The 26,910-nt window shown below is 39.5% G+C and overlaps 1 protein-coding gene across 2 annotated transcripts in view; it reads right to left on the minus strand.

The window, feature by feature from the left end:
• SCFD2 (sec1 family domain containing 2) overlaps positions 1 to 26,910 on the minus strand; it is a 434,776-nt gene that overhangs the window by 345,279 nt on the left and 62,587 nt on the right. For both annotated transcript variants that reach the window (XR_010409402.1, XM_045881163.3), the window contains exon 3: positions 7,804 to 7,931. Coding sequence is in view for 1 of the 2 variants with exons in the window: in XM_045881163.3 (XP_045737119.1) it covers positions 7,804 to 7,931 (128 nt within the window). In the remaining variant the exon portion in view is untranslated. The remainder of the gene's footprint in view (positions 1 to 7,803; positions 7,932 to 26,910) is intronic.

The following is a 26,910-nucleotide window of genomic DNA, read 5'->3' on the forward strand; positions in this document are numbered from 1 at the left end:
AGGCAACTATGGAATGAGAGAAGATATTTGCAAATGTCTTATCAGATAAAGGGCTAGTATCCAAAATCTATAAAGAACTTGTCAAACTCAACACCCAAAGAACAAAGAATCCAATCAAGAAACGGGCAGAAGACATGAACAGACATTTCTCCAAAGAAGACATCCAAATGGCCAAAAGACACATGAAAAAGTACTCAGTGTCACTCGACATTAGGGAAATACAAATCAAAACCACAATGATAAATACCTAGTAGTGCAATTGCTGGTATTTACCCAAAGGATACAAACATAGTGATCCAAAGGGGCACCTGCACCCCAATATTTATAGTAGCAATGTTCACAAGAGCCAAACTATGGAAAGAGCCCAGATGTCCATTGACAGATGAATGGATAAAGAAGATGTGATATATATATACACACACATACACACAATAGAATATCACTTAACCATCTAAAAATATGAAATCTTACCATTTACAATGATATGGGTGGAACTAGAGAGTATTATGCTAAGTGAAATAAGTCAGTCAGAGAAAAACAATGATCATATTTCACTCATATGTGGAATTTAAGAAACAAAACAGATGAACATAGGGGAAGGAAAGGAAAAATAAAATAAGACAAAATCAGAGAGGGAGACAAACCATAAGAGACTCTTAACTATAGGAAACTGAGGGTTGCTGGAGGGGAGGTAGGTAGGGGGATGGGGTATCTGGATGATGGGCATTAAGGAGGGCACTTGATGTAAAGAGCACTGGGTGTTATTTGCAACTGATGCATCACTAAACTCTACCTCTGAAACTAAAACAAACAAACAAACAAACAAAGCACAATGAGATACCACCTCACACCAGTCAGAATGGCTAAAATTAACAAGTCAGGAAATGACAGATGTTGGTGAGGATGTGGAGAAAGGGGAACCCTACTTACACTGTTGGTGGGAATGCAAGCTGGTGCAACCACTCTGGAAAACAGTATGGACGTTCCTCAAAAAGTTAAAAATAGAGCTACCCTATGACCCAGCAATTGCACTACTAGGTATTTATCCAAAGGATACAAACATAGTGATTCAAAGGAGCACCTGCACCCCAATGTTTATAGCAGCAATGTCCACAATAACCAAAATATGGAAAGAGTCCAGATGTCCATCAACAGATGAATGGATAAAGAAGATGTGATATATATATACATATATATATTTATATTTATACACACACACACACAATGGAATTTTACTCAGCCATCAAAAAACTGAAATCTTGCTGTTTGTAACAACATGGATGGAACTAGAGGGTATAATGCTAACTGAAATAAGTCAGTCAGAGAAAGACAAATACCATATGATTTCACTCATATGTGGAATTTAAGAAACAAAACAGATGAACATAGGGGAAGGAAGGACAAATAAAATAAGATAAAAATTAAAAGGGAGGCAAACCATAAGAGATGCTGAACTCTAGGAAACAAACTGAGGGTTGCTGGAGGGGAAGTGGGTAGCGGGAAGGGATAATTGGGTGATGGGCATTAAGGAGGGTATTTGATATAATGAGCACTGGGTGTTATATGCAACTGATGAATCACTAAATTCTATCCCTGAAACTAATTAAAAAAAAAAAAAAAGATAATCAGAAGAGCAGAGTGACATGATGACCAAGGGAAAAGAACCCAAGGAGGACACTTGGGTGGCTCAGTCAGTTAAGTGTCTGACTTCGACTAGGTTCATGATTTCAGGGTCCTGAGATCAAGCCCTGCATCAGGGAGTTTGCTTGTCCCTCTTCCTCTGCCCCTCTCCCAACTCGTGCACATGCACGCTCTCTCTCTCTCAAATAAATAAATCAATAAAATCTTAAAAAAAAAAGAAAAGAAAAGAAAAAAGAACCCAAGGGAGAAGACATGATTGGATGCTACACACATCAAAAGGAACAAGAATTATCAGAAAGGGAATTTGTAAATAGAAATATTAACGCATGTAAATGAAAGTGGAAATAGGCATTGTCCCTCTATTACTCATCCACACTCATTAAAAGCAATCCATTCCCAAGTACTAAGCCATCCTCTATGTACCAAGCTAAACAGCCAGGGAAGAATATGATATGGACACTACCTAGCAGGTTTCAGATCCACACACATTTAGCTACAATTGCACTGTGGTAACAAGAAAAAGAGCTGTGAGTCCTCAGAAGCCAGAGCAATCAATTCAGCCTGCTGAGGAAGGGCATAGGAAGAAAAGCAGAAGGAGATTAGATATGGTTTCACAGAGAAAGTGACTTCTACATTAGATCCTGAAAAGTAAGATGGGCTTTGAAAAGAAAGATGTGTGTGTGTGTGTGTGTGTGTATGCATGCACACGTGTGCACTCGAAAGTGAATGGTTATATTAGTCAAGGTCTGGGCAGGAAAGAGATGGCACACTCAAACAAGGAAAATAAGGCAAGCTTAATGATGGGACTTTTTACAAGAATGCAGGTTAAGGAAACCAACAAGGGACGAGTAGAAGCATGCAACCAATAGCATCCTGGCAAGGAAGAAGACAGATAAATGATACCCTAACGACATTCTCCTCTCACCCTCTAAAACCCCTGCCGGTGCCTCCCATTGGCCGAATCTACCTGAGAGGTCAAGGACAGGGAAGCCTGTTGAGGTAGTCCAAAATGGTTAGTCTCCAGAAGCACAGTAGAGAAGGGGGACGTGGATCTGCAGGGACAATCAAATGGGAAGATTGCAGGCAAAGACAAGAAAGATCTGGCTCTGCAGGAGTTCCTGCTGGGGTATGGGGAGAAGGGAGGGAAGCCAGTGGGAAAGGATGGGGAAAACATCCAGCCAGACGGCAGAGGAATTTTATAATCAGCATGCTGAGGAGGTCGGCCACTCTCTTGAGGCAGTGGGGGCCCACCCAAGGGTTTTAAGCGCAGGAATGGCACAATCATCTCTGTGTCTCAGTAGTTTGATTCCTCTATCTAGACAGAGGCCTGATACAGAAGTCAGCAGACCCAGGTTTGTATCCTGGCTTACTTGCTGTAAGACTGTATCAGTCTGGGCCCAGAAAGGCACAAGACACAGCAGTTATCTGAACAGAGAAAATGTAACGCGCAAAACTGTTAACTGCATCCCTGACAGGGTACAAAGAGAACTCCAAGGTATCGTAGTCGTGGCAACTGCTGGAAGCAGATCCCACCACTGGACAGAGGAAACAAAGGGAAGAGGTCGGAATTATTAAAACTGAGAAACACAGGGACGTGTGACTGAAACTCAGACGTCCGAGAACTGAGCCCTCCTCGGCTGCGCGGGCACCTCTGCAGGGGCAGGCCTACGAAGCCGCTCCTGCACCGGGCGGCGGACTGCACAGTGGATTCAGCCGCTATGGCCACGCGGCCCGGAGCTGCTGTGGTGCCGGGGTGCCCGCCTGACCCTGACGAGCAGAAGGGAAGGCGGCAGGAAGCAGAGAGGAAGGGGCACGTGGCTCCTTCCCTGCCAGCCTTGCCCTCTCCCTCTAGCAGGGAGCCAGCCGGAGCGTTACAGACGGGAAGGGTGAGGTGAGAGCTGAGAGACAATAACTTCACAACTGGCAGGGGAATCCTGGCAAAGAAACGGCACCTTTTTGGGTCTCAGTCTTTCCTGTCTGTGAAATGGGAGTAAAAAAAAAAGTACCAAATTCAAAAGATTATTGAAAGCATTGCATGAAACAAACCGTGTAAAACTCTGCTAAGCGGCGCGTGGGTGGCTCAGTTGGTTAAGCGGCTGCCTTCGGCTCAGGTCATGATCCCAGCGTCCTGGGATCGAGTCCCACATCGGGCTCCCCGCTCAGCGGGCTGCTTCTCCTTCTGCCCACTGCTCTCCCTGCTTGTGCTCTCTCTCTCTGACAAATAAGTAAATAAAACTTAAAAAAAAAAAAACAAAAAAACCCTCTGTTAAAAAATCAATTCCCTTCCCCATTCCTCAAATTGTGGTGACAGCATCTATATGAAGACAAGGAAGTGTGACAGTTAATAATCCGTGTATGTGTCCTGTGAGGCAGCCAGATTTTCTCATCTTTTATAAATTACTACATATCACATGGTATGTGGGTCTTACTGGATTTTTTGCAGTTTGACAATTTCCCCACTCATTTCACACACACACACACACACACACACGGATGTGTATGCACACATGCTCCCCTTAGTCCCAGATAAAATTCTCCAAAATGAAGGCAAAAGATATTAATGTGATCAAAGTGTAGTTGTTATCCAGTCAGAACTGGATGAACTCAAGTACCAATAAAGGAAACACAGTATCCTCAACGATGTTGAAAAAAGTATAGATTGAGTAAGACTGTAGAGTGCTTTGATTTATTGCTGTTTTTTTTGTTTTTGTTTTTGTTTTTAAAGATTTTATTTATTTACTTGAGACAGAGAGAATGAGAGACAGAGAGCATGAGAGGGAGGAGGGTCAGAGGGAGAAGCAGACTCCCTGCCGAGCAGGGAACCCGATGCGGGACGCGATCCAGGGACTCCAGGATCATGACCTGAGCCGAAGGCAGTCGCTTAACCAACTGAGCCACCCAGGCGCCCTTATTGCTGTTTTTTAAAGCCAGTAGTATGAAGTGGTAAAGGAGGAAATGATACTAAGTGTGGCATTGGTGGGAAGCAAAACTCACTAATTTCATCTGGAGCTTCATTAGGAGAAGTATAGTATCCAAAAAGAGGTAAGACCAAGACACTGTTCTTCAGCTCTGGACATCACATTTTCGGAGGGACATGAACAAACTAGGGCTATGTCTATGGCTCCAAACTAGAGGCAACTGCAATGGTAAAGGGAGCAAAAGGCCTTTTTTCACAAACGGTTGAAAGAACTCATCCCATTTAATAGTATATGAAGCGACACTACAGTGCCCAGAACTTGGAGGGTTAAGATGTATCTCAATGTAATGGATCAGATTATCATCTGAAAATGTAGCTCAAAAGATTTTTCTACAGAAGTGACCACAGAAGCTTGGAAATCCCAATACAAGCAACATGATTTGGGGGGTGAACAGACTCAGGGACAAGGTGACAGAATGTAATCATCACTAAGCTGAAAATGGGAAAACTATTTAGAATTCTGCATAAAAAGAGAATGTGTTATCAAAAGGGAGATACTCAGCATAAAGACTAGAAAAGGACAAGTGAATTGGGAAGAATGAGTAAGCATATTTCCCAGAAAGAAAGGGGAAAATCATCAAACGCAGTTTGTTTGCTTTGATTGCCCTCTTGTCAAACAACCTTCTTATAATCTGGTTTCCCGTGTAGATTCCTTCTCCCAGACTTCTGCTTCTAGGCCCACTGCACACCAATCCCAGCCTGCTTCCGTCAGGACCTTCACTGTGCTCAGAGTTTTCTTTCTTCTTCAATATTCCAGGAAATAGGTATTTTCCCTATTTTTCTGGATAGAGAAATTGAAGTTTGGCTGTTCAGTGACAGAACCAGACATAGCTGGTTTTGCACCCCATCATAATCACATGCACAAGGCAGCAGTGAGTCTAGAAGTGAATGCTACAAAGAAGTCAAGGAGGATGAGGACTGAGAAAAACAAACTTCTATTTAGTGGTCTGGGAGACTTTTTTTTTTTAATTTTATTTTATTATGTTATGTTAGTCACCATACAATACATCATTAGTTTTTGATGTAGTGATCCATGATTCATTGTTTTCCTATAACACCCAGTGCTCCATGCAGTACGTGCCCTCCTTAATACCCATCACTGGGCTAACCCATCCCCCCACCCCTTCCCCTCTAAAACCCTCAGTTTGTTTCTCAGAGTCCATAGTCTCTCATGGTTCATCTCTCCCTTCAATTTCCCCCCCTTCTCCTAATGTCCTCCATGCTATTCCTTATGTACCACAAATAAGTGAAACCATATGATAATTGACTTTCTCTGCTTGACTTATTTCACTTAGCATTTAGTAAAAAAGTGTCAGAAGACAGACTGCACTAGATTAATAAGCAAGAAAATAATGAAGAAACAGAATAAATCAAGCATAGAATACTTTGCCAAGAAATCTGGCTGCAAAAGAAAGATGTCATAGAAATCTGTTTTCCTTCAGCTCCAATGTGATCTTCCTGCCACCCATTAAACACTGGGAAGTATGTCCATTCTGCAGAGAGCAAGAGGACAAACTGGTGAAAATCCTCCAACCACAGAAGGACTCCAGAGAGACAGATTCTGTGTAAAATGTTGAAACTGAGACAGGTATCTTCTACTCATTTCTTCTGTAAATGGACATTTTGGATCCAAACAAATGGGTTTCTCAGAGTCTACTTCTTTTGTACTTTCAGGATACATTTTTCATCTTGAAAGCCAATGAGAAAAAATCAATTCAGCTTACAATGTTTTAAAAATCACTTTTTTGGAACACATTTATTTAGCTAACTGACAATTTAATAACAAGCTCTTGGAAATACGGCATGTGTTTATATGTGAAATGATAAAATGAACTTTTTCTTTGTTTTAGCAATTAAACTTTTTTCCTTTCACAGAATGGTGTTTCTTTCTATTGATGTTCATAAGGTTTTAATATGATTTTACCTTGTACTGAGAAATTTTATATTTAAGATCTGAGGTTAGAATCACGGGTTCACTCTTAGTCAATTTAAATACAAGAGAATCCTCAATCTTGAGTTAAAATTTCTGTTTAATGTCTCAAAAGTATTAGAAACCTCTATCACAGAAAAATGTATACTTCAGTAGAATTTACAGTAGGGGTTGGGAGAATTGTACATAGTTTAAAGCATATTTCATAGTTTTAAATGGTGTTAGAAAAAGCATTCCAGCCATTTAAGAGGCCAGAGCATGATTTTTTTTATGATAAGCTATGTGATAAGGAATTTTCAAATACCAGTGTTTTATTATGTTTAAGCTCCAGATCTTTTCTTACTGTTCATGGTGATATATCTGTTGGTATATGAAAATGAGACACACCAGAAATTCTGACTAGTGATAGGAAGCAGAAACGGAGAGCCGCACTGTTAAGCTTTTACCAAATTACAGTTGGCACATGGATAAAGTGTGATTTCGGCCAATGTTTTCAGTTCTTCTTACAACCAAAGTTTGCTAACAACTGTCTGTATCTTTCCTTCTTTTTTCTCTCCCCATGTCTGGAGTTTGGGGAGAATGTAAATCATTTCATCTGAGGCTTTTTTCTCCCCTTTGTTCAACAGAAAACTCAAACATTTAAATTTGAATTCATGGGGTTACCTGTCTTTTTTAACAATTTATTTCTCGCTTTGATATTTTTAAAAAGATACAGTCCTTTAGAAAAGTAAAGTGTGTTGATCTTTCAGGAGTCCTATATTGAGCAATAAAAATTGATTTATGCTCTGTGATAGCATCGTTAGGTTACATCATTGAACTGCAATATAATTAACCTTATCACCAAAACCTTTGTGCAATCCTACTTTTCTTGATTCACAATATGAATCTGTTCTTGTTTTACCATTCTCGTGGATAAGGAACTCTATACAGTAGACACACTTGTTATTAATGTGTATCTAGAACTGTGGAAAGAGAGAGAGAGGAAGGAAGGAAGGAAGTTGAGGGAGGGAGGGAGGGAGGGAGGGTAGGAGAGGAGGTGTTCGTTCCCAAAGTTGAGTCTAAAAAAGGGGGTCACTGTTGACCCCTGAGGGCAGTGTGTCCCTACTCCTTGCCTACTCTTTCAACAATTTACAAATGTCTTCGATACTTTCACTGAGATGCCATGCTGGCTAGATTGGCCCACAGTTCAGAGAAGCTCAAATCAACTTCCTCGGAGCCCATGGTTACTGTCTGTCCTAGAGGTGGACATGCTTACCCATACTCATCTTGATTGGCAGGTTTTCTCTGCTTGCTGCTTCCACTAGATGTCTCCGGACTTCCATCACTGCCTCTTTGTGCTTGGTGCTCAGTAAGGCTTCCCACAGAGCTCTGGCAGCTGGGTCACTGCAATAAAACCACAAAAGAGCTTTAGAATAAATGTCTACTGGATAACGAGAAGAGTCAAAAGCAAAATAATTTCTTAAATATCCTTTCTGAGCACTAATATAGTCTTTTCTTCTGATAGGCTTTAAGTACTAAGATTAAATAAAGAATATCTAATCCACTTTACTCAGCACAAAATATTGAGAAATTAAGGAAATAATAAAATCAACACCCCCTTTTTTGGGGGGCAAGGGTGGGAAGAAAAGCTACATTGTGTTATGAGAAGTGTGAGAAAAGTGTATGATAAATTGTTTTGAGATTTGCATTCAAAAATATTTCAGAGTATAATTCAACATTGCTAGAGTAACATATAAATGGTTTATAAGCCCAAATTAAAAACATGTCTAAAAATGATTTATCAGTGATTATAAGCTTATATGTTTGAGATAGTATACTTGTCAGGGAAACACAAAGCAATCAGCAATGAGAATTCCTGTGTAAAAACTACTCAATAGACTTCCTAATGAATGGGTTTTGTACTGAATGAAAGTCAGGAATTAGGCTAAGTGACTGTGGCCTTAAGTAGCCCACTTTGGGCCTTAGGTTGTAAGGATGGCACTTCTGAAGCCTTTACAATTAACCGTTGATCCAGCACGAAGCACTGCATTATGCAGGGTCTCATCTGGGCTCACTTTTCCAACAGCCCTCTATCTCATCCACCATGCTATGTCCAAATTATAAATGAGTACAGTGTTCTTTCCGGAAGATCTCTGCATGTAGCCAAGTATACACATTTGTAGTAATGCTTTAAAAACGGAGTATAAAAAAACAAAGCTGATGTCTGTCCCTTTCTAAGGACATTTTCCCTCCACTTAAAGTCCCACTAACACCTCCTACCATCCAGTGAGCAACAGTTTGAAAATGAATGCATTTTTTAGAGTTTAGTTTTAAAAGTTATATCTAATATGACATTAATTTAACTTGAAAGTTATACCTAATAAGGTGTATCTTTCAAGTTTGAATTTCATTTAGAATAATGGAATGATGTGTTGCAGCACTGAGTTTAATATCTGGCACACAATAATCTTTCATTTAGTAGTGCTGTTTTTATTACCACCTATTTTTTTCTGAGTGAACTGACATCACTGACCAACATATTCTACTTGTTTTGCTCTAATCAAAACTGTCATCATTATAACTCAGCATCCAATATTCTAAGTTTAATCTGAATGAGCCAGTAAACTATACGCCAAGTGCTCATCTAAGTGGTTGCAACATAGATCAAAATGAGGCACACGCTCTCAATGACTTAGAGTCTGAAAGAAGAGGCTGGAAAATTCTCCCCCCCAAAAATGTGATAAGAAGCAGGTCCATGCTTGCATAGCTTTTTCTGGTAGCACAGAGCAAGGGCTCTAATCCTGGCTAGAAGGACAGGGACTCAAAGAATGATTTCCACTGGAAATGATGAGCAAGTACAGAGATATGTAAGCTCTGAAAGCAGCCACGGCAAGAAGTTGTAACTCAGTCTGGGAAGGAAAGCGATCAAGTCTTCAAGGATATAAAAATCTTTCTAAACAAGAAAACAAGAGAGAGAAGGATATTTCAGATATTTCATTTCAGTACAAAGTCCCACATACATGGCACTGAAGAGTACTGTTTTGCTCCATGCCTGGATGCAAGGGAGGGGCAGCAGAAGGAAGGGTAAAAGTGGAGGAAGGAGCTACTACATATGGCCCTGCACTCCCTGCCAAGGCTTATCCTTCCGTAGGTGACAGGAAGCCAAGGAGTATGCAACGATTTCACATTCTGAAAAGAGCAGCATAGCTTAGCAGTAATGAAAATGGTCTTTATCATCATTCAAAACTAGGTCTATATCCTATGGGGCTTTGGGAAAGCTACATACTGTCCCCCAAACTCTGAAGGCAATAGAGAACCACTAAAGTATTCTGAGAAGGGGAGGTATACTCCCAGGTTCCCCAATATGGTCCACAATTGTTCCCTACCTTTTGTTCTCCAAAGCACCTCTCCCCAAGGCACACGAATTTCTCACATATTCTCAACTCAACACACAACTTCTAGAGTAGAACTTCTCTGCCCTCCACTTTTCTATGAGAGTATGCATTTTGCTAATACAGAGTGTCTCCAAAATCACAGTAGGTTATGTAATACTGTGATTGGCCCACCGGATTAGTGTAGTGGTTAAAATGTGGGCTTTGGGGTCAGATAAAATCTGGGTTCAAACTCTGACCATTCTTCCCTTCACCCCTAGCAACTACACAGCCTCTCTGATCTTCCTCAGGCACTCCAAGCACAGGGACCTCTTCTCCTTTGCCAGGAATGTTCTTCCTCTACAAATATCCCTCTCTCTCTTCCAGTGTCTGCTAAAACTTTGCCTTCTCAGAGAGGTTCCCCCTTACTATCCCATATAAAGAAGTAACGACAGCCCATCCGGGCACCTTACCCTGGCACTCCTCCCCCTTCCTGGGCCTTACTGTTCTACATAATCTTTATTATCAACTGACTGAGCATATGCTTCCATGTTTATCTGTTTGTTGTCTATCTCCCTCCCAGAAGGTAAGGTCCTTCTCGGAAAGTAGGTCCTTGTTTTACTCATTGCTAAGTCCCCACTCCCTAGAACAGTGCCAGGCTCCATGGTAGTTATACTCAATAAATACTGAATAAGTGAATGAATAACACTTGCTAGTTGTACAACCGTGTGCATGTAACTGTTTCCCTCCATTTTCTCATCCGTGAGAGGGTTAAATATGATAATGCACATAAAGCACTTTCCTGATTCACAATTATTGTTATGGTTGTTGACTACTTCTATGATATTGTCAATGTGATCAAGGGTTTGTAATATATTCAGCTACTTCACTTAATGACACTGAGTATTTTTTTCATACAATCCTGATTTGTTCATATGTATTAAAGTCACATGGGGCTTATACACTCTGGCTGTTTTCTACTGAAACATTTTATAAGAAATACACAAGGTTTTCATGATCTCTAACACTGATGCAGAGTCAGGTCATGTTTCCTTGAAAATTGTTTTGCTGATATAAACAATTCTGATTGTCTAGACATGTGTGACAGTTTCTAATGTTTCTTCCTGAACAAAACAGTTTCCTAAACACACCAAACTGACCCCCACATCATACATGGTCATTTTAAGTTTACTTAACATGCATGAACAAATTCTGGCTCTCTGAATGACTGGCACTAAAGGGGATCAAATTGTACTTACTGGCCGCTCTGCTGTGTCATGCACCCACTTCTCCAAGTCACTCTGTTACTGCTGCGTTGTAGTTTGCACACTTACTCTTATGTCAGCATCTGAGTTGAATGTGGGAATTAATCACTGCCTTTCTTTAATATGCTCATAAAAATTGATCCAATAGACATTTCACACTATTGAAGTTTCATATGAAATCAATTCCTGATGTCAAATTTTGTAAGTCAAGAGAAGTTAATTAAAATCCACACTATAATCTTAAAACAGTGTATTCTGTGCAATTCTTTATCCTTTCCAACTGTGCAAATGTTCTATTTTCCTAATGACGGAATAAGCAATACACAGAGTGCTATCACAACAAGTGTAATAGACTAGTGGTAGGCAGTATTGTAGAAGCACACGTTCTGGAACCAAACAATAAAGGGTCTGGTTCTACTCGTTAGCCCAGGAGAGTTACCTAAACTCTCTATACATGTTTCCTCCTCTGTTAACTTGGGGATGGTAATAGTACCTAGTCAGCGGATTATTATGAGAATTGAAGGTGTTAATATATCTAGAGCACCTAGAACAATGCCTGACACGTACTAAGCGTTCAATAAACATAGCAGTGGCAACAGCAGTGGTAGTAATAAGAGAAAAATCAAAGGTCAGAATTTTCTCATAAGATATAGAAGAAAGCCTGTTTTGGAAGTACATTAGTCTTTTCCATCTACTTGTATACATGTATGGATAAACATTGCCAGTAGCTTCATTTTTTAATATGAATAGTTCAACAATACATAATATAGAACTCATGATACACACTGAAATACTGAAAACTCCAACTCAAGCAATCCTCCTATATATGACATGCTGATGTAAAGAATTTTGATTTTCAGGAATAAAATAAGAAACTTTTCTATAGATTACCTCAAGACTTACAGCTATAGAAAGCAAAATTTTTTAAAACAAATAATCCAGTTAAAAAATACGCAGAAACATGAATAGATGTTTCTCCAAAGAAGACATGTGGAAGGCCAACAGACACATGAAAAGAGGCTTAACATCACTCATCATCAGGGAAATACAAATCAAAACTATGATGAGATACCACTTTACACCTGTCAGAATGGCTAAAATTAAGGAAGGTTTTTAAGCAATGACTTCTATGCCAGCTTCTTGTCTCATTAATTATACTGAAATTCTGCAAACTGCACACAACAGGATATTTTAAAACTAGAATTGTTACTTTTATGAAGACTTCAGATTCCATAAATATTTCCAGACTGACATAAAGCGGATGTATGACATTTGGGGTAGAGGTGAACATTAGAGATGGTAGTAAATTAATCATCTTTACATCTACAGTAGGATACTACCTCACCCAACACAAACACATGAAAATCTGTTTTTCATTTTTGAAGGCACCTAAAGAAAATTTTATAATATGCCTGAGAAAAACACTACAGCTTCAAATAAATCAAACTGCTATTAGATCCTATTCATACCTAATCTAAACCCTTTATGCTAAACTATAAACCTACCTCATATTGCTTAGTCTTTTGTCTTAAATTCAGCAACAGCTGGGCAACATCGTTTTAATAATCAGACCCACCCCAGGGTGCCTGGGTGGCTCAGTTGGTTAAGCGACTGCCTTTGGCTCAGGTCATGATCCTGGAGTCCCTGGATCGAGTCCTGCATCGGGCTCCCTGCTCGGCAGGGAGCCTGCTTCTGCCTCTGACTCTCCCCCCTCTCATGTGCTCTCTCTTTCTCATTCTCTCTGTCTCAAATAAATAAATTAAATTAAAAAATAATAATAATAATAATCAGACCCACCCCAAAACAGCTTGTTTCTTTATTTCACGGCCAACTTAAGACAGATTTTTGAAAGGTAAATAAAATATAATATTTAAAAATACTTTTAAATACCACCACCTTCTCTTTTAGAAGCATTTAGGAATCTACAAAACAATTTCTTATGTCTCATTTGATCCTCACATCATGAGCTAAGCCATGATCATTGCCCCAATTTAAAGAGCCTCAGAGAAGCCAAATGACTTACTTAAGTACACTCAACCTGTAAGTGGCAAAACCAGGACTCACCCCCAGACAACTGGCTTCTGAGCTCAGTTATCTTTCTACTAAACCTTGCCATGCCTGTATTATTCAAATCATCAAAGAGAATCGATTGCATAGAATGTCAGTAATTTTAAAGCCTTCATGTTGGTTTTCTTTTTTAATCCTTAATATATCTTCTATTATCCTTTTAAGTTTATATGTGGGCCTCACGTAAGATAGAATGGAATAGAGTGAAGAGTGAAGTAGATCCATATTACCTCATGAAGCAAGAAAAGTTTGCTCTCAGGATTTGGCACTTTTTGTTTTAAACAATATCACAGGTGGAAGGAGAAGATGGTGGAGGAGTAGGGGACCCTAATTTCATCTGATCCTAGAATTCTGCTAGAGAGCTATCAAACCTGTGAACTCAACCAGAGATCTAAGACAAGAATTACTGCAATTCTACAAATAGAAAATTGACCCCTTTTGGCAAGGTAGGAGATACAGAGAAGTGACTCCAAGGCGATATATGGGAAGATAAATCGCAGTAGGAGGAAGCCTCCCTAAGCAAGCTACCAGAAAGTGATAGAGCAGTGGAGCACAAATTCAGAACTTTTAGAAATCTGCTCTGGTGAGGGACGTCTCTGCCTGAAAGACGCTCGGGAGGCGAAGTAGGCAGAATGCGAGGTGTGACAGTGTAGTCTCAGGATCCCCGGGGTTACAGAAAGAACAGGATTGCCTGAGCATGGCAGAGTTCGCAGGCATCAGAGCAGGGAAGCTGGCTGCCATCAGTGAGCCCAGGAGTGGGCTCTCAGCTCGGTGTTGCCATCAACAGTCGGGCTACCACCCAGCAAGTGGCAGAACGAGGTGAGACCTTCCTTCCTTCCCCCAGGAGGAGCAGTATGGGTGCGAGGTGCAGGAGACTGCAAAGTGTGCAGACTCCAAACAGGGTCAGGTGCCTGAGATAAAAAATGCTTGGTCACAGGCTGGGTGAACATGGTGCAGATGGAAACCAGGGAGACAGAAGTGATTGACTGCTTTTCCCTGAGGGCACACTGAGGAGTGGGGCTAAGATCTTTCAGTTCTGGGGCTGGATATTGGGGATGGGGCCATTTTTATTTTTATCCTCTCAAGGAGCACAGAAAGCCTTCAGGAAACAAAAGCCACATAGAGCAATCTGGAGCCGCTTACTTAGCCTGACCCCTGGCAAGGGCGGTGCAGTTCTGCCTGGGGCAAAGAAACCTGAGATTCAGTGCAACAGGCCCCTCCCCCAGAAGATCAGCAGGAACATCCAGCTGGCTAAGACCAAGTTTACCGATCAATGAGAACTACAAAACTCCAGCACTAGGGGAAAATAGAACATAGAATTCAGGGTTTCTTCTCATGATTCTTTAGTCTTTCAATTTTAATTTTTTTTCTTATTCCTTTTCAACTAATTTATTTTACCAACTCGTTTCTTTCTTTTTTTTTTAAGATTTTATTTATTTGACAGAGAGAGATCACAAGTAGGCAGATAGGCAGGCAGAGGGAGAGGGAGAAGCAGGCTCCCCACTGAGCACCCCCAGATGTGGGGCTCGATCCCAGGATGCTGGGTTCATGACCTGAGCTGAAGGCAGACACTTAACCGACTGAGCCACCCAGGCGCCCCACCAACTCTTTTCTTAAGTCTTTTTTAATTGTCATTTTTGAAATTACATTCTATTCTTTAATTGTATTTAATTTTATTTTTGTATACGTACAAGTTTTCTTTCTTTATAATTTTGGTATGTAGTTTCTTCTAACAAACAGGACAAAATACACCCAGAATAGAGTGTATTGCTCTACTCTGTTCATCTGTCTGGTTATATTCTTTTTTTCTAAGTCCTTTTTAATTTTCATTTTTACAGTTATATTCTATCCTTTCATTTTATTTAATTATATATATATATATATATTTATATATATATATATGAATTTTTCTTTCTTTACAATTTTGGGATCTAGTTTTCTAACAGACCAAAATACACTCAGGATCTAGGGTATTTAGTGTATTGCTTTGTTCTGTTCACCTGTCAGATTATGTTCTCTCTCTTTCTTTTTTCTTCTCGGTTTCTGGTCTCTTCTGATGTGTTTAGTGTATAATTCTCTGGGGTCATTGTTGCTATTTAGTATTTTCTTCTCTCGTTCATCTATTCTTCCCCGGACAGAATGACAAGATGGAAAAACTCCCCTCAAAAAAAGAGAACAAGAGGTACTACTGACTGCCAGAGACCTAATCAGTATGAATAAAAGATGATGGAACCAGGATTCAGATTAACGATTATAAACATACTAGCTGGGTTTGAAAAAAGTTTAGAAGACACTAGAGAATTCCTTTCTGGAGAAATAAAAGAACTAAAATCTAATCAGGTCAAAATCAAAAAGGCTATTAATGAGATGCAATAAAAAATGGAGGCTCTAATTGCTAGGATAAATGAGGCAGAAGAGAGAATTAGTGATACAGATGACAAAATGACAGAGAATAAAGAAGCTGAGAATGAGAGAGAGAACTCCTGATCTCAAGGGGAGAATTTGAGAGATAAGTGATACCATAAAGTGAAACAATATTAGAATAATTGCAGTCCAAGAAGAAGAAGAAAGAGGGGGGGGGGGAGGTATATTGGAGCAAATTATAGCTGACAACTTCTTTAATCTGGAGAAGGAAATAGGCATTCAAGTCCAGGATGCACAGAGAACCCCCCTCAAAATCAATAAAAATAGGTCAACACCTCAACATATAATAATGAATCTTGCAAATTTCAGAGACAAAGAGCAAATCCTGACAGCAGCTCAGGACAACAGGTACTTAATTTACAAGGGTAGAAACATAGGACTGGCAGCACACCTACCCACAGAGACCTGGCAGGCCAGAAAGGACTGGCATGATATATTAGGGTGCTAAATGAGGAAAAATACGCACCCAAGAATACCTTACCCAGCAAGGCTGTCATTCAGAATAGAAGGAGAGATAAAGAGCTTCCAGGACAAACAGAAACTAAAATAATTTGTGATCACTAAAGCAGCCCTGTAAGAAATATTAAAGGGAATGCTGCAAGCGAAGAGAGAGACCAAAAGTAACACAGACCAGAAAGGAAGAGAGAGAATATACAGAAACAGTGACTTTACAGGTAATAAAATGACACTAAATTCATATCTTTCAATAGTTACTCTTAATATAAATGGGCTAAATGCCCTAATCAAATGACACAGGGTATCAGATTGGATAAAAAACCAAGACCCGGGGTGCCAGGGTGGCTCAGTTGGTTAAGCGGCATCCTTCGGCTCAGGTCATGATCCCAGGGTCCTGGGATCGAGCCCCGCATCGGGCTCCCTGCTCAGCGGGGGGCCTGCTTCTCCCTCTCCCTCTGCCTGCCTCTCTGCCTACTTGTTCTCTATCTCTCTGTCAAATAAATAAATAAAATCTTTAAAAAAAAAAACAAAACAACAAAATAAAAAACCAAGACCCATCCATAAGCTGTCTGCAAGAGACTCATTTTAGACCCAAAGACACCTCCAGATTGAAAGTGAAGGGGTGGAAAACCATTTATCATGCTAACGGACATCAAAAGAAAGCTGGAGTGGCAATCCTTATAACATCCAAATTAGATTGTATACCAAAGACTGTAATAAGAGATGAGGAAGGACACTATATCATAATTAAAGGGTCTATCCAACAAGAATTGTAAATTCTTATACAATGCAGGGCCTTGTTGTACATTTTGTACAATGTACAAAACTGTACAAAAAATTGTACAATTTTACAAAAAATTGTAAATATTTATGCTCCTGACATGGGAACAGCCAATTATATAAACCAATTAATAACAGAACTAAAGAAACACATTGATAATAGTAGGGGACTTTAACACCCCACTCACAGCAATGGACAGATCATCTAAGCAGAAGATCAACAAGGAAAAAGGGCTTTGAATGACACACTGGACCAGATGGACTTCAAAGACATATTCAGAGCATCTCATCCTAAAGCAACAGAATACACATTCTTCTCGAATGCACATGAAACATTCTCCAGAACAGATCACATACTGGGTCAGAAATCAGGTCTCAACCGGTACCAAAATATTAGGATCATTCGGTGCATATTTTCAGACCACAATGCTTTGAAACTTGAACTCAATCACAAGAGGAAATTTGGAAAGAACTCAAGTACATGGAGGTTAAAGAGCATCCTACTAAAGAATGAATGGGTCAACCAGGAAATAAAAGAAGAATTTAAAACATTCTTGGAAACAGGGGCGCCTGGGTGGCTCAAATGGTTAAATGCCTGCCTTTGGCTCAGGTCATGATCCCAGGGTCCTGGGATCAAGTCCCACATCAGGCTCCCTGCTCAGTGGGGAGCCTGCTTCTCCCTCTCCTCCTGCTCCCACTGCTTGTGCTCTCTTGCACTCTCTGTCAAACAAATAAAATCTTTAAAAATAATTTTTGGAAACAAATGAAAATGAAAACACAACTGTTCAAACCCTTTGGGAGGCAGCAAAGGCAGTCCTAAGAGGGAAGTATATAGCAATACAAGCCTTTCTCAAGAAACAAGAAAGGTTTCAAATACACAACCTAACCTTACACCATAAGGAGCTGGAGAAAGAATAGCAAATAAAGCCTAGATGCAACAGAGAAGAGAATTAGTAAAGATTAGAGCAGAAATCAATGAAATAGAAACCAAAAGAACAGTAGAATAGATCAATGAAACTAGGAGCTGGTACTTTGTAACAATTAATAAGACTGATAAACCCCTGGCCAGACTTCTCCAAAAGAAAATAGAAAGGACCCAAATAAATAAAATCATTAATGAAAGAGGAGATATCACAACCAACACCAAAGAAATACAATTATAAGAACATATTATGAGCAACTACATGCCAAGAAATTAGGCAGTTGGTAAGAAATGGATGCATTCCTAGAAATGTAAAAGCTACGAAAACTAAAACAGGAAGAAACAAACCTGAACAGACTCATAACCAGGAAGGAAATTAAAGCACTAATCAAAAATCTCCTAACAAAAAATAGTCTAAGGCAGATGGCTTATCAGGGGAATTCTACCAAACATTTAAAGATACCTATTCCTCTGAAGCTGTTTCAAAAAACAGAAATGGAAGGAAAACTTTCCAACCTTTCTATGAGGCCAGCATCACCTTGATCCCAAAACCACACCAAGACCCCACCAAAAAGGAAAATTACAGACCAATATCCCTGAATAATGTGGATGTAAAAATTCTCACCAAGATACTAGCCAATAGGATCCAACAGTACATTAAAAGGATTATTCACCACAACCAAGTGGGATTTATTCCTGGGCTGCAAGGTTGGTTCAACATCTGCAAATCAATCAGTGTAATACACCACATTATTAAAAGAAAGGACAAGAACCATATGATCCTCTCAATGTATTTAGAAAATGCATTTGACAAAGTACAGCATCCTTTCTTGATCAAAACTTTACAGTGTAGGGATGGAGGGAACATACCTCAATATCATAAAAGCCATATATGAAAACCCCACAGTGAATTTCATTCTCAATGGGGAAAAACTGAAAGCTTTTACCCTAAGGTCAGGAACATGGCAGGGATGTCCACTATCACCAGTGCCGTTCAACACAGTACTAGAAGTCCTAGCCTCAGCAATCAGACAACAAAAAGAAATAAAAGGCATCTGAACTGGCAAAGGAGAAGTCAAACTCTCACTCTTTGCCAGAAGACATGATACTCTATGTGGAAAACCCAAAGACTTCACTAAAAAATTTAGTCCTGGGATGAAGCCCCACATACAGGAATTCAGCAAATCAGATCTCATACAGGAATTCAGCAAAGTGGCAGGATATAAAATCAATGCACAGAAACCTGTTGCATTTCTATACACTAATAATGAGACAGAAGAAAGAGAAATTAAGGAGTTGATCCCATTTACAATTGCACCAAAAACCATAAGATACCTAGGAATAAACCTAACTAAAGAGGCAAAGGATCTATACTCAGAAAACTATAGAATACTCATGAAAGAAATTGAGAAGGACACAAAGAAATGGAAAAACGTTCCATGCCCATGGATTGGAAAAACAAATATTGTTAAAACGTCTATTCTACCTACAGCAAGCTATATAGTCAATGCTGTCCCTATAAAAATACCATCAACTTTTTTCAGAGAGCTAGAACAAATAATCCTAAAATTTGTATGGAAACAGAAAAGACCCTGAATAGCCAAAGGAATGTTGAAAAAGAAAACCAACACTGGTGGCATCACAATTCCAGACTTCAAACTCTATTACAAAGCTATAATCATCAAGACAGTATGCTAGTGGCACAAAAACAGACACATAGATCAATGGAACAAAATAGAGAACCCAGAAATGGACTCTCTATGGTCAACTAATCTTCGACAAAGCAGGAAAGAATATCCAATGGAAAAAAGACAGTCTCTTCAACAAATGGTGTTGGGAAAATTGGAGAGCTATATGCAGAAAAATGAAACAACTATTTTCGTGCATCATACACAAAAATAGACTCAAAATGGATGAAAGACCTAAATGTGAGACAGGAATCCATCAAAATCCTTGAGAACACAGGCAACAACCTCTTTGACATCAGCCACAGCAACTTCTTGCTAGACACATCTCCACAGGCAAGGGAAACAAAGGCAAAAATGAACTATTGGGACTTCATCAAGATAAAAAGCTTTTGTTCAGCAAAGGAAACAGTCGACAAAACCAAAAGACAACCAATAGAATGAGAGAAGATATTTGCAAATGTCTTATCAGATAAAGGGTTAGTATCCAAAATCTATAAAGAACTTCTCAAACTCAACACCCAAAGAACAAATAATCCAGTCAAGAAATGTGCAGAAGACATGAACAGACATTTCTCCAAAGAAGATTACAAATGGCCAACAGACACATGAAAAAGTGCTCAACGTCACTCAGCATTAGGGAAATACAAATCAAAACCACAAGAGATACCACCTTACACTGGTCAGATTGGCTAAAATTAACCACTCAGGAAACAACAGATGTTGTTAAGAATGCAGAGAAAGGGGAACCCCCCTACACTGTTGGTAGGAATGCAAACTGATGCAGCCACTCTGGAAAACAGCATGAAAGTTCCTCAAAAGGCTGAAAATAGAGCTACCCTATGACCCAGCAATTGCACCACTGAGTATTTACCCCGAAGATACAAATGTAGTGATTCAAAAGGGCACATGCACCCCAATGTTCACAGCAGCAATGTCCACATTAGCCAAAATATGGGAAGAGCCCAGATGTCCTTCAACAGATGAATGGATAAAGAAGATGTGGTGTATATATACCATGGAATATTACTCAGCCATCAAAAATAAATGAAATCTTAGAGGCACCTGGGTGGCTCAGTCAGTTAAGTGTCTGCCTTCAGCTCAGGTCATGATCCCAGGGTCCTGGGATGAAGCCCCACATACAGCTCCCTGCATGGTGGAGAGCCTGCTTCTGCCCCTCCCCCTGCTCATGCTCTCTCTTTCTCTGTCTTAAATAAATAAATAAAATCTTTAAAAAAATGAAATCTTGCCATTTGCAATGACATGGATAGAACTAGAGGGTATTATGCTAAGCAAAATAAGTAATTCAGAGAAGACAATTATGATATGATCTCACTGGTATGTGCAATTTAAAAAACAAAACAGAGGATCCTAGGGGAAGAGAGAAAAAAATAAAACAAGATAAAATCAGAGAGGGAGACAAACCATAAGAGACTCTTAAGCACAGGAAACAAACTGAAGGTTGCTGGAGGGGAGAGGGGTGGCGAGATGGGGTAACTGAGTGATGGGCATTAAGGAGGGCACGTGATGTAATGAGCACTGGGTATTATATAAGACTGATGAATCAATGAACTCTACTTCTGAAACTGGTAATACATTATACATTAATTGAATTTAAATAAAAACAAATTTAAAAAAAAGACTGATGAATCACTGAACTCTACCTCTGAAACTAATAATACACTATATGTTAATTAATTGAATTTAAATTTTAAAAATTTTAAAAATTAAAAAAAAAAAACAATGGATATTATTCCCCTTGTAGGTCACCCATAGCATTGACAGTCACTTTGCCACACAACTGCAATCATTCTCCAATTTTTTCAGCTTTCTTTAAATGTTTCCCTCCATGACTTTGCTGAATTTTAAATCTTTCTGAATAATATATTTTATATAATTGAAAAGGTAAAAAAGTAAAGTCTAAATTGCCCTGATGTATTACTTGTAACCTAGCTTTTATCTGCTGTTCATTATATCCTTGGGAAGAGAGTAGGAGAAATGGCCTCTAGCTATTTGACCACTGATAAAACTGAGACAAAATGAAGTCACTTGCCTAAAATCCATTGTTAATAAGAAAGGAGGCAAGGTTTAGAGCTTGGGGCCACCACTCAAAGGGCTATGGGCTGCTTCTGTGATCTTGGGTAATTCAATTAATCTTTCTTATTATTTTCGTTTGTTAGAACTATGTCATAGGCAATATGACTATATTATCTCACTGAGTAACAACCCTCCAGGATAAGTATCATTGCCTCATTTCATAAGTAAGAAAGCTGATTCTTAAAGAGATGAAATAACCTGCCCAAATCACATAGCCAATAAGTACAGATTTGAACCCAGGTCCCTGTGAACTCCAAAATCCATTTACTAACCATGCACGATTCTACACCATTCTATAAAATAAAAGGCTTGAACTAGAATGCTAATATTTGAGATTCCTTGGATTTCTAACAAGCTAATTTTTATATGGTTTCCATTATGCCCTGGTGCTCTAAGTTCACAGATATCAATTTTTTTAAAAAGATTTATTTATTTATTTGAGATAGAGAGAGTGAGCGAGCAGGGGGAGGGGCAGAGGGAGAGGAAGAGAATCCTCAAGCGGACTCCCCAGTGAGTGTGGAACCCCACGTGGGGCTCCATCCCAGGACCCTGAGATCCTGACCTGAGTCAAAATCCAGAGTTGGCTGCTTAACCGACTAAGCCACCCAAGCGCTCCCACAGGTATCAATTTGATTAACTTTGTGACATTCAGTAATAGATAGGTGAGTATTCCATGCTGTTATTGCTTTTATTAAAACCCCTTTCTTTCTCCCAAATCCAGTGATAGTAATAAACAGTTAACAAAATAACATTCCCAACAACTTGTAGAATTTATTAAACAATTTCTACCCCTTTCTCTGTTTTTAAAGTCAAGCTTTTCAATGAGATAAATTTTATTTCATTGTAGCTACCAGAAAACAATTTTGTTTCAATAGATTCATTGAAGTATACAACATAAGGCAAAATATTTGTCCTATGAAAAGATCCATTTTATTACGATGAAATTTAATTAGTTTCAGTATTGCTAGTAACTACATAAAATGTCAAATACATATAAAATGTATGCTCTTTTTTGATTAACTGGTTATCTTGTATCTTGTAGTGTCTTAAAAATTAAACTATTTGTCATGTTTGAAGAAGACTAAAAACCAACAATATACACATAATTATAACCTGCTAGAATTAGCTTTTCTAAGTGTCAGGAGACTTCTGTACATGAAGATATGTTCCTTTCAGTTAATTCCTGGCTCTTTATTCACCAAAATTACTCAACTGTAAATGAAATCTTAGAAGCTGCCTTGGCTTGGCATGTATAAGATGTCGAATGAAGCCTGCTAGAACCTAACAGGAAATATTCATCACCAAAGAAAATATAAAGAGGACAGCATTAATTTTTCAGAGATGGCTGAATGCTGAATCATGCTGCTACTTCAATCAAGTGGAAGGCATGCAATTAGGAAACTAAGGCTGAAATGCGAATGCACACCATTATCTTGTGACTAATCTCAGAGAAATGGCTTCTTCATGGCATGCACAGAAGTTATGCTCATTCACAGGATTTGCAGTAATAGTCACAGTATTCCAAGAGAAATACAATGATAACAGCTACAACAACCACAAAGCATTATCAACTAAATTTAAACATAGAGCAATCTGAGTCCCAGTTCTCCACAGCAGGGAATAATGGCTTCCATCAGTGGTGAGCTTAATGAGATCTGAAGGTAGGTTTGTTCATTAAATTATTCACAGAGCTTTCAATAGTCATCTTTCCTCTTGACTACTTTTTTAAACAATTACCTCATATTTAACAAAATTATCTGTTAACCTTCATCTCAATAGGAGAGAAAACAGTTAAACACAGAAAGATATATGAGGTAGACCCTTGGCACTGGAAAGCAGTCCTTCACCCATTCTTTCTTTCAGAATAGAAGCCCTTCCTGTGGGCCAACCACAGCTGCAAGTGGGCCCTGCCCTCATGGAGCTAGCAATCTGGCAAGGAAGCTGGAACTGAGCATGCTCCTGCAGAGATGACAAAGTAGAGAATGGGAGCTCAGGAGAGTGTAACACCTAACCTGGTCTGGGTGTGGAGGTGGCAGGCAGATGGTGGCTGAGGATATGAGAGCAAGCCCTAAAAGAGGAGTAGGAGTTGGCCAGTTAAAGACTGGAACAAGAGATGCCCTTCAACAGATGAATGGATAAAGAAGATGTGGTACATATATACAATGAAATATTACTCAGCCATCAGAAAGGATGAACACCCATCATTTGCATTGACATGGATGGAACTAGAGGGGATTATGCTAAGTGAAATAAGTCAAGCAGAGAAACACAATTATCATATGGTTTCACTCATATGTGGACTTAAGGAATAGAGCAGAGGACCACAGGGGAAAGGAGTAAAAACTGAATGGGGAGAAATCAGAGTGAGGCAAATCATGAGAGACTCTGGACTCCAGGAAACAAACTGAGGGTTAAAGAAGGGAGGGGAGTGGGGAGATGAGGTAACCGGGTGATGGATATTAAGGAGGGCACGTGTGGGGATGAGCACTGGGTGTTATACACAACGAATGAATCGTTGAACACTACATCAAAAACTAATGATGTACTATATGCTGGCTAACCGAACGTTAAAAAAAAAAAAAAAAACTGGAGCAATAGCAATCCAGGCAGGAGCAACAGTATGGGCAAGAGTCCTGAGAAGAGAATTTGAGACCTTTTCAAGGAAATGAGACGTATGAATGGAGCATAAAGATCTAATATGCCACTGTACTTCAGCTTATCCAGCTTATTCAGCAAATCTTACCCAAGCCCTATAACCCATATTAGGATTGTAGACTTTCTTCCATAGGCAATTGAAGGGTCTTCAGCAACAGACTGACCTGATCACATTTGCATTAAAAAGATCACTCACTGTAGAGAATGGATCTGAGTTCTGGATGAGAGGCTACTACCTAGTCCAAGCAAGAACTGAGGATGGCTTGAACTAGAGAGATTTCCTAAAACTATCAGATCATATCATTCCCCTTCTCAAAGCCCTTCCATGCTTCCCACTATCATTACACTAAAATCCAAGTTCCTTATTTATGTACAACTTCATCTCTTACCTTCCCAGCTTCATCCATTAGGCTTCAGTCACACTGGCCTGATTTCAGCCCCTTGAATGGGTCAAAATGTATTCCCAACTCAGGCCTTTGTATTTGCTATTCCTTTGCCTACAGCCTTCTTCTTCCAGATGTTTACTAACAAGGTCTCATTCATTCAACAGACATTTATTAAACACCTACCAAATGCTAGTTCTCTTCTAGGTACCACTCAAGGTTTCACTTCTTGACCACTCTGGCTAATGTAGCCTTTTTCTTTTTTTTTTTTTTAAGATTTTATTTTTAAGTAATCTCCACACCCAACATGGGGCTCAAACTCACAACTCTGAGATCAAGAGTTGCCTGCTCCACCAACTGAGCCAGCCAGGTAACCCGCTAATGTGGAACTTCTTATTCCAAATCCCACTTGCCCTATTTTATTTCATTTTTAGCACTTGTCATCAACTCAAATTATGTGTTATTAAAGAGAATTTGTTTTCATGAATTGGAAGAGGTCACGGGGTATTAAGAACAGAAGCATTCTAGCTTTATCAGAATGTCAGCATCCTGGGCCCATGGGTGGCAGTGCACTCAGACCACCAACACCCTGGCCATAGACTGTGCCAGGCACTAGAGGTGCAACAATGTACAAGGGTGAACAAGTCAGACACAGACCTTCTCTTAGCAAGCTTCCTAAGTCTGGACATTAAACTAGTAATTTTAAGATAATACACTATGAGCTGATATAGGAAATAAAAGTACTATCACTGGAAGCAAAGATAAAAATGAGGGTGGGGCATAAGAAAGAGCAACATGTAGAATGACCAAAAGGTGGGACAGCATTAGTCCGAGGATCTCAAAGAAGTCTAGTGTAGCTGCGGCCAAGAGTGTGAGCCTATAGGAAAGAAGGGAAGGAAGGAACAGGAAAAGACAAAGATGAAGGCTGAAAAACTATCAGGGAGCAGATCTAAGAAGGCTTTCTAAGACAAATTAAAAATGGTAGTCTTGGGGTGCCTGGGTGGCTCAGTTGGTTAAGTGACTGCCTCCAGCTCGGGTCATGATCCTGGGGTCCTGGGATCGAGCCCCACATCGGGCTCTCTGCTCAGTGGCGAGTCTTCTTCTCCCTCTCCAGAGTTCTGTGATCTTTCTCGCTTTCACTCTCTCTCAACTAAATAAATAAAATCTTTAAAAAAAAAAAACAAATGGTAGTCTTTACCCAGAGTGCAATGGAGAGCCATTAAAGGATTTTTGCCAGGGGAGGGTTAGAATCAGATGTAATACTACTCACACTGCTGAATATGGCACCTGGGTGGCTCAGTCGTTAAGCGTCTGCCTTTGGCTCAGGTCATGATCCCAGGGTCCTGGGATCAAGTCCCACATTGGACTCCCTGCTCGGCGGGAAGCCTGCTTCTCCCTCACTCACTCCCCCTGCTTGTGTTCCCTCTCTCACTGTCTCTCTCTCTGTTGAAAAATAAATGGAATCTTTAAAAAAAAAAAAAGAATATACGTATGTGTGTGTATGTATGTATACACATGTATGTGTGTGTGTATATATATATATGTATGCATGTATATAGATACATATGTGTGTCTGTGTGTGTGTATATATATATATATACACATACACATATATACAGTGCCAGTCATAAAAATAACCCCAAATGGACTCTAAAACTATAATGCTTTCAAAGTATGAAGATAAAATATAATTCATCCATTTCTTCTTATTAGAGGTTCTTACGTTGGGTTTCGTCCATTTTGTAACAAGTATAAGTTCCTACTATGCACAGGCCCTATTCTTGGGTAACAGGATACAGCAGTGAACAAACAGACATGAAGCCACTGTCCTCATGTCATTCCTGTTCTGGACTTTATTTTCTGAACACAGCACATGGAAATCATAAAGGAAAAGGAATTCAAATCAAAGGTTTCTTAGAAATCACCCAATATGCTTCACTTTTACAGAGAAGGAAACTGTGACTATGAGACATTAAGTACCTTGTTCAAGGTCCTGAGGTTTTGGTGGAAAAGAAGTTATGCCACAATAGTGACTAGAAAATAAAAACAGCACAAAAGCTGCTCAAGGACACCGAAAACAATCACATCAACAGAAACAGTCTCTCATGGTTTAACAACTGAAAGGAGACGGTTTTAATGAGTCTTTGTATCTGCTGTTACATTTGTTAAAGAATCTTCTTATAACTACCAAACACATTATTGAAAAGATAACTTCAAAAATGTTTAACTCAAATATCACCTTGGAGTACATTTGGGGGGCAAAGCAGAGTAGAAGAGA

The sequence above is a fragment of the Mirounga angustirostris genome, unplaced genomic scaffold, assembly GCF_029215605.1.
Source record: "Mirounga angustirostris isolate CCGP_5_RB_7025 unplaced genomic scaffold, mMirAng1.0.hap1 SCAF_2, whole genome shotgun sequence".
In the NCBI taxonomy this organism is placed as follows: Eukaryota; Metazoa; Chordata; class Mammalia; order Carnivora; family Phocidae; genus Mirounga; species Mirounga angustirostris.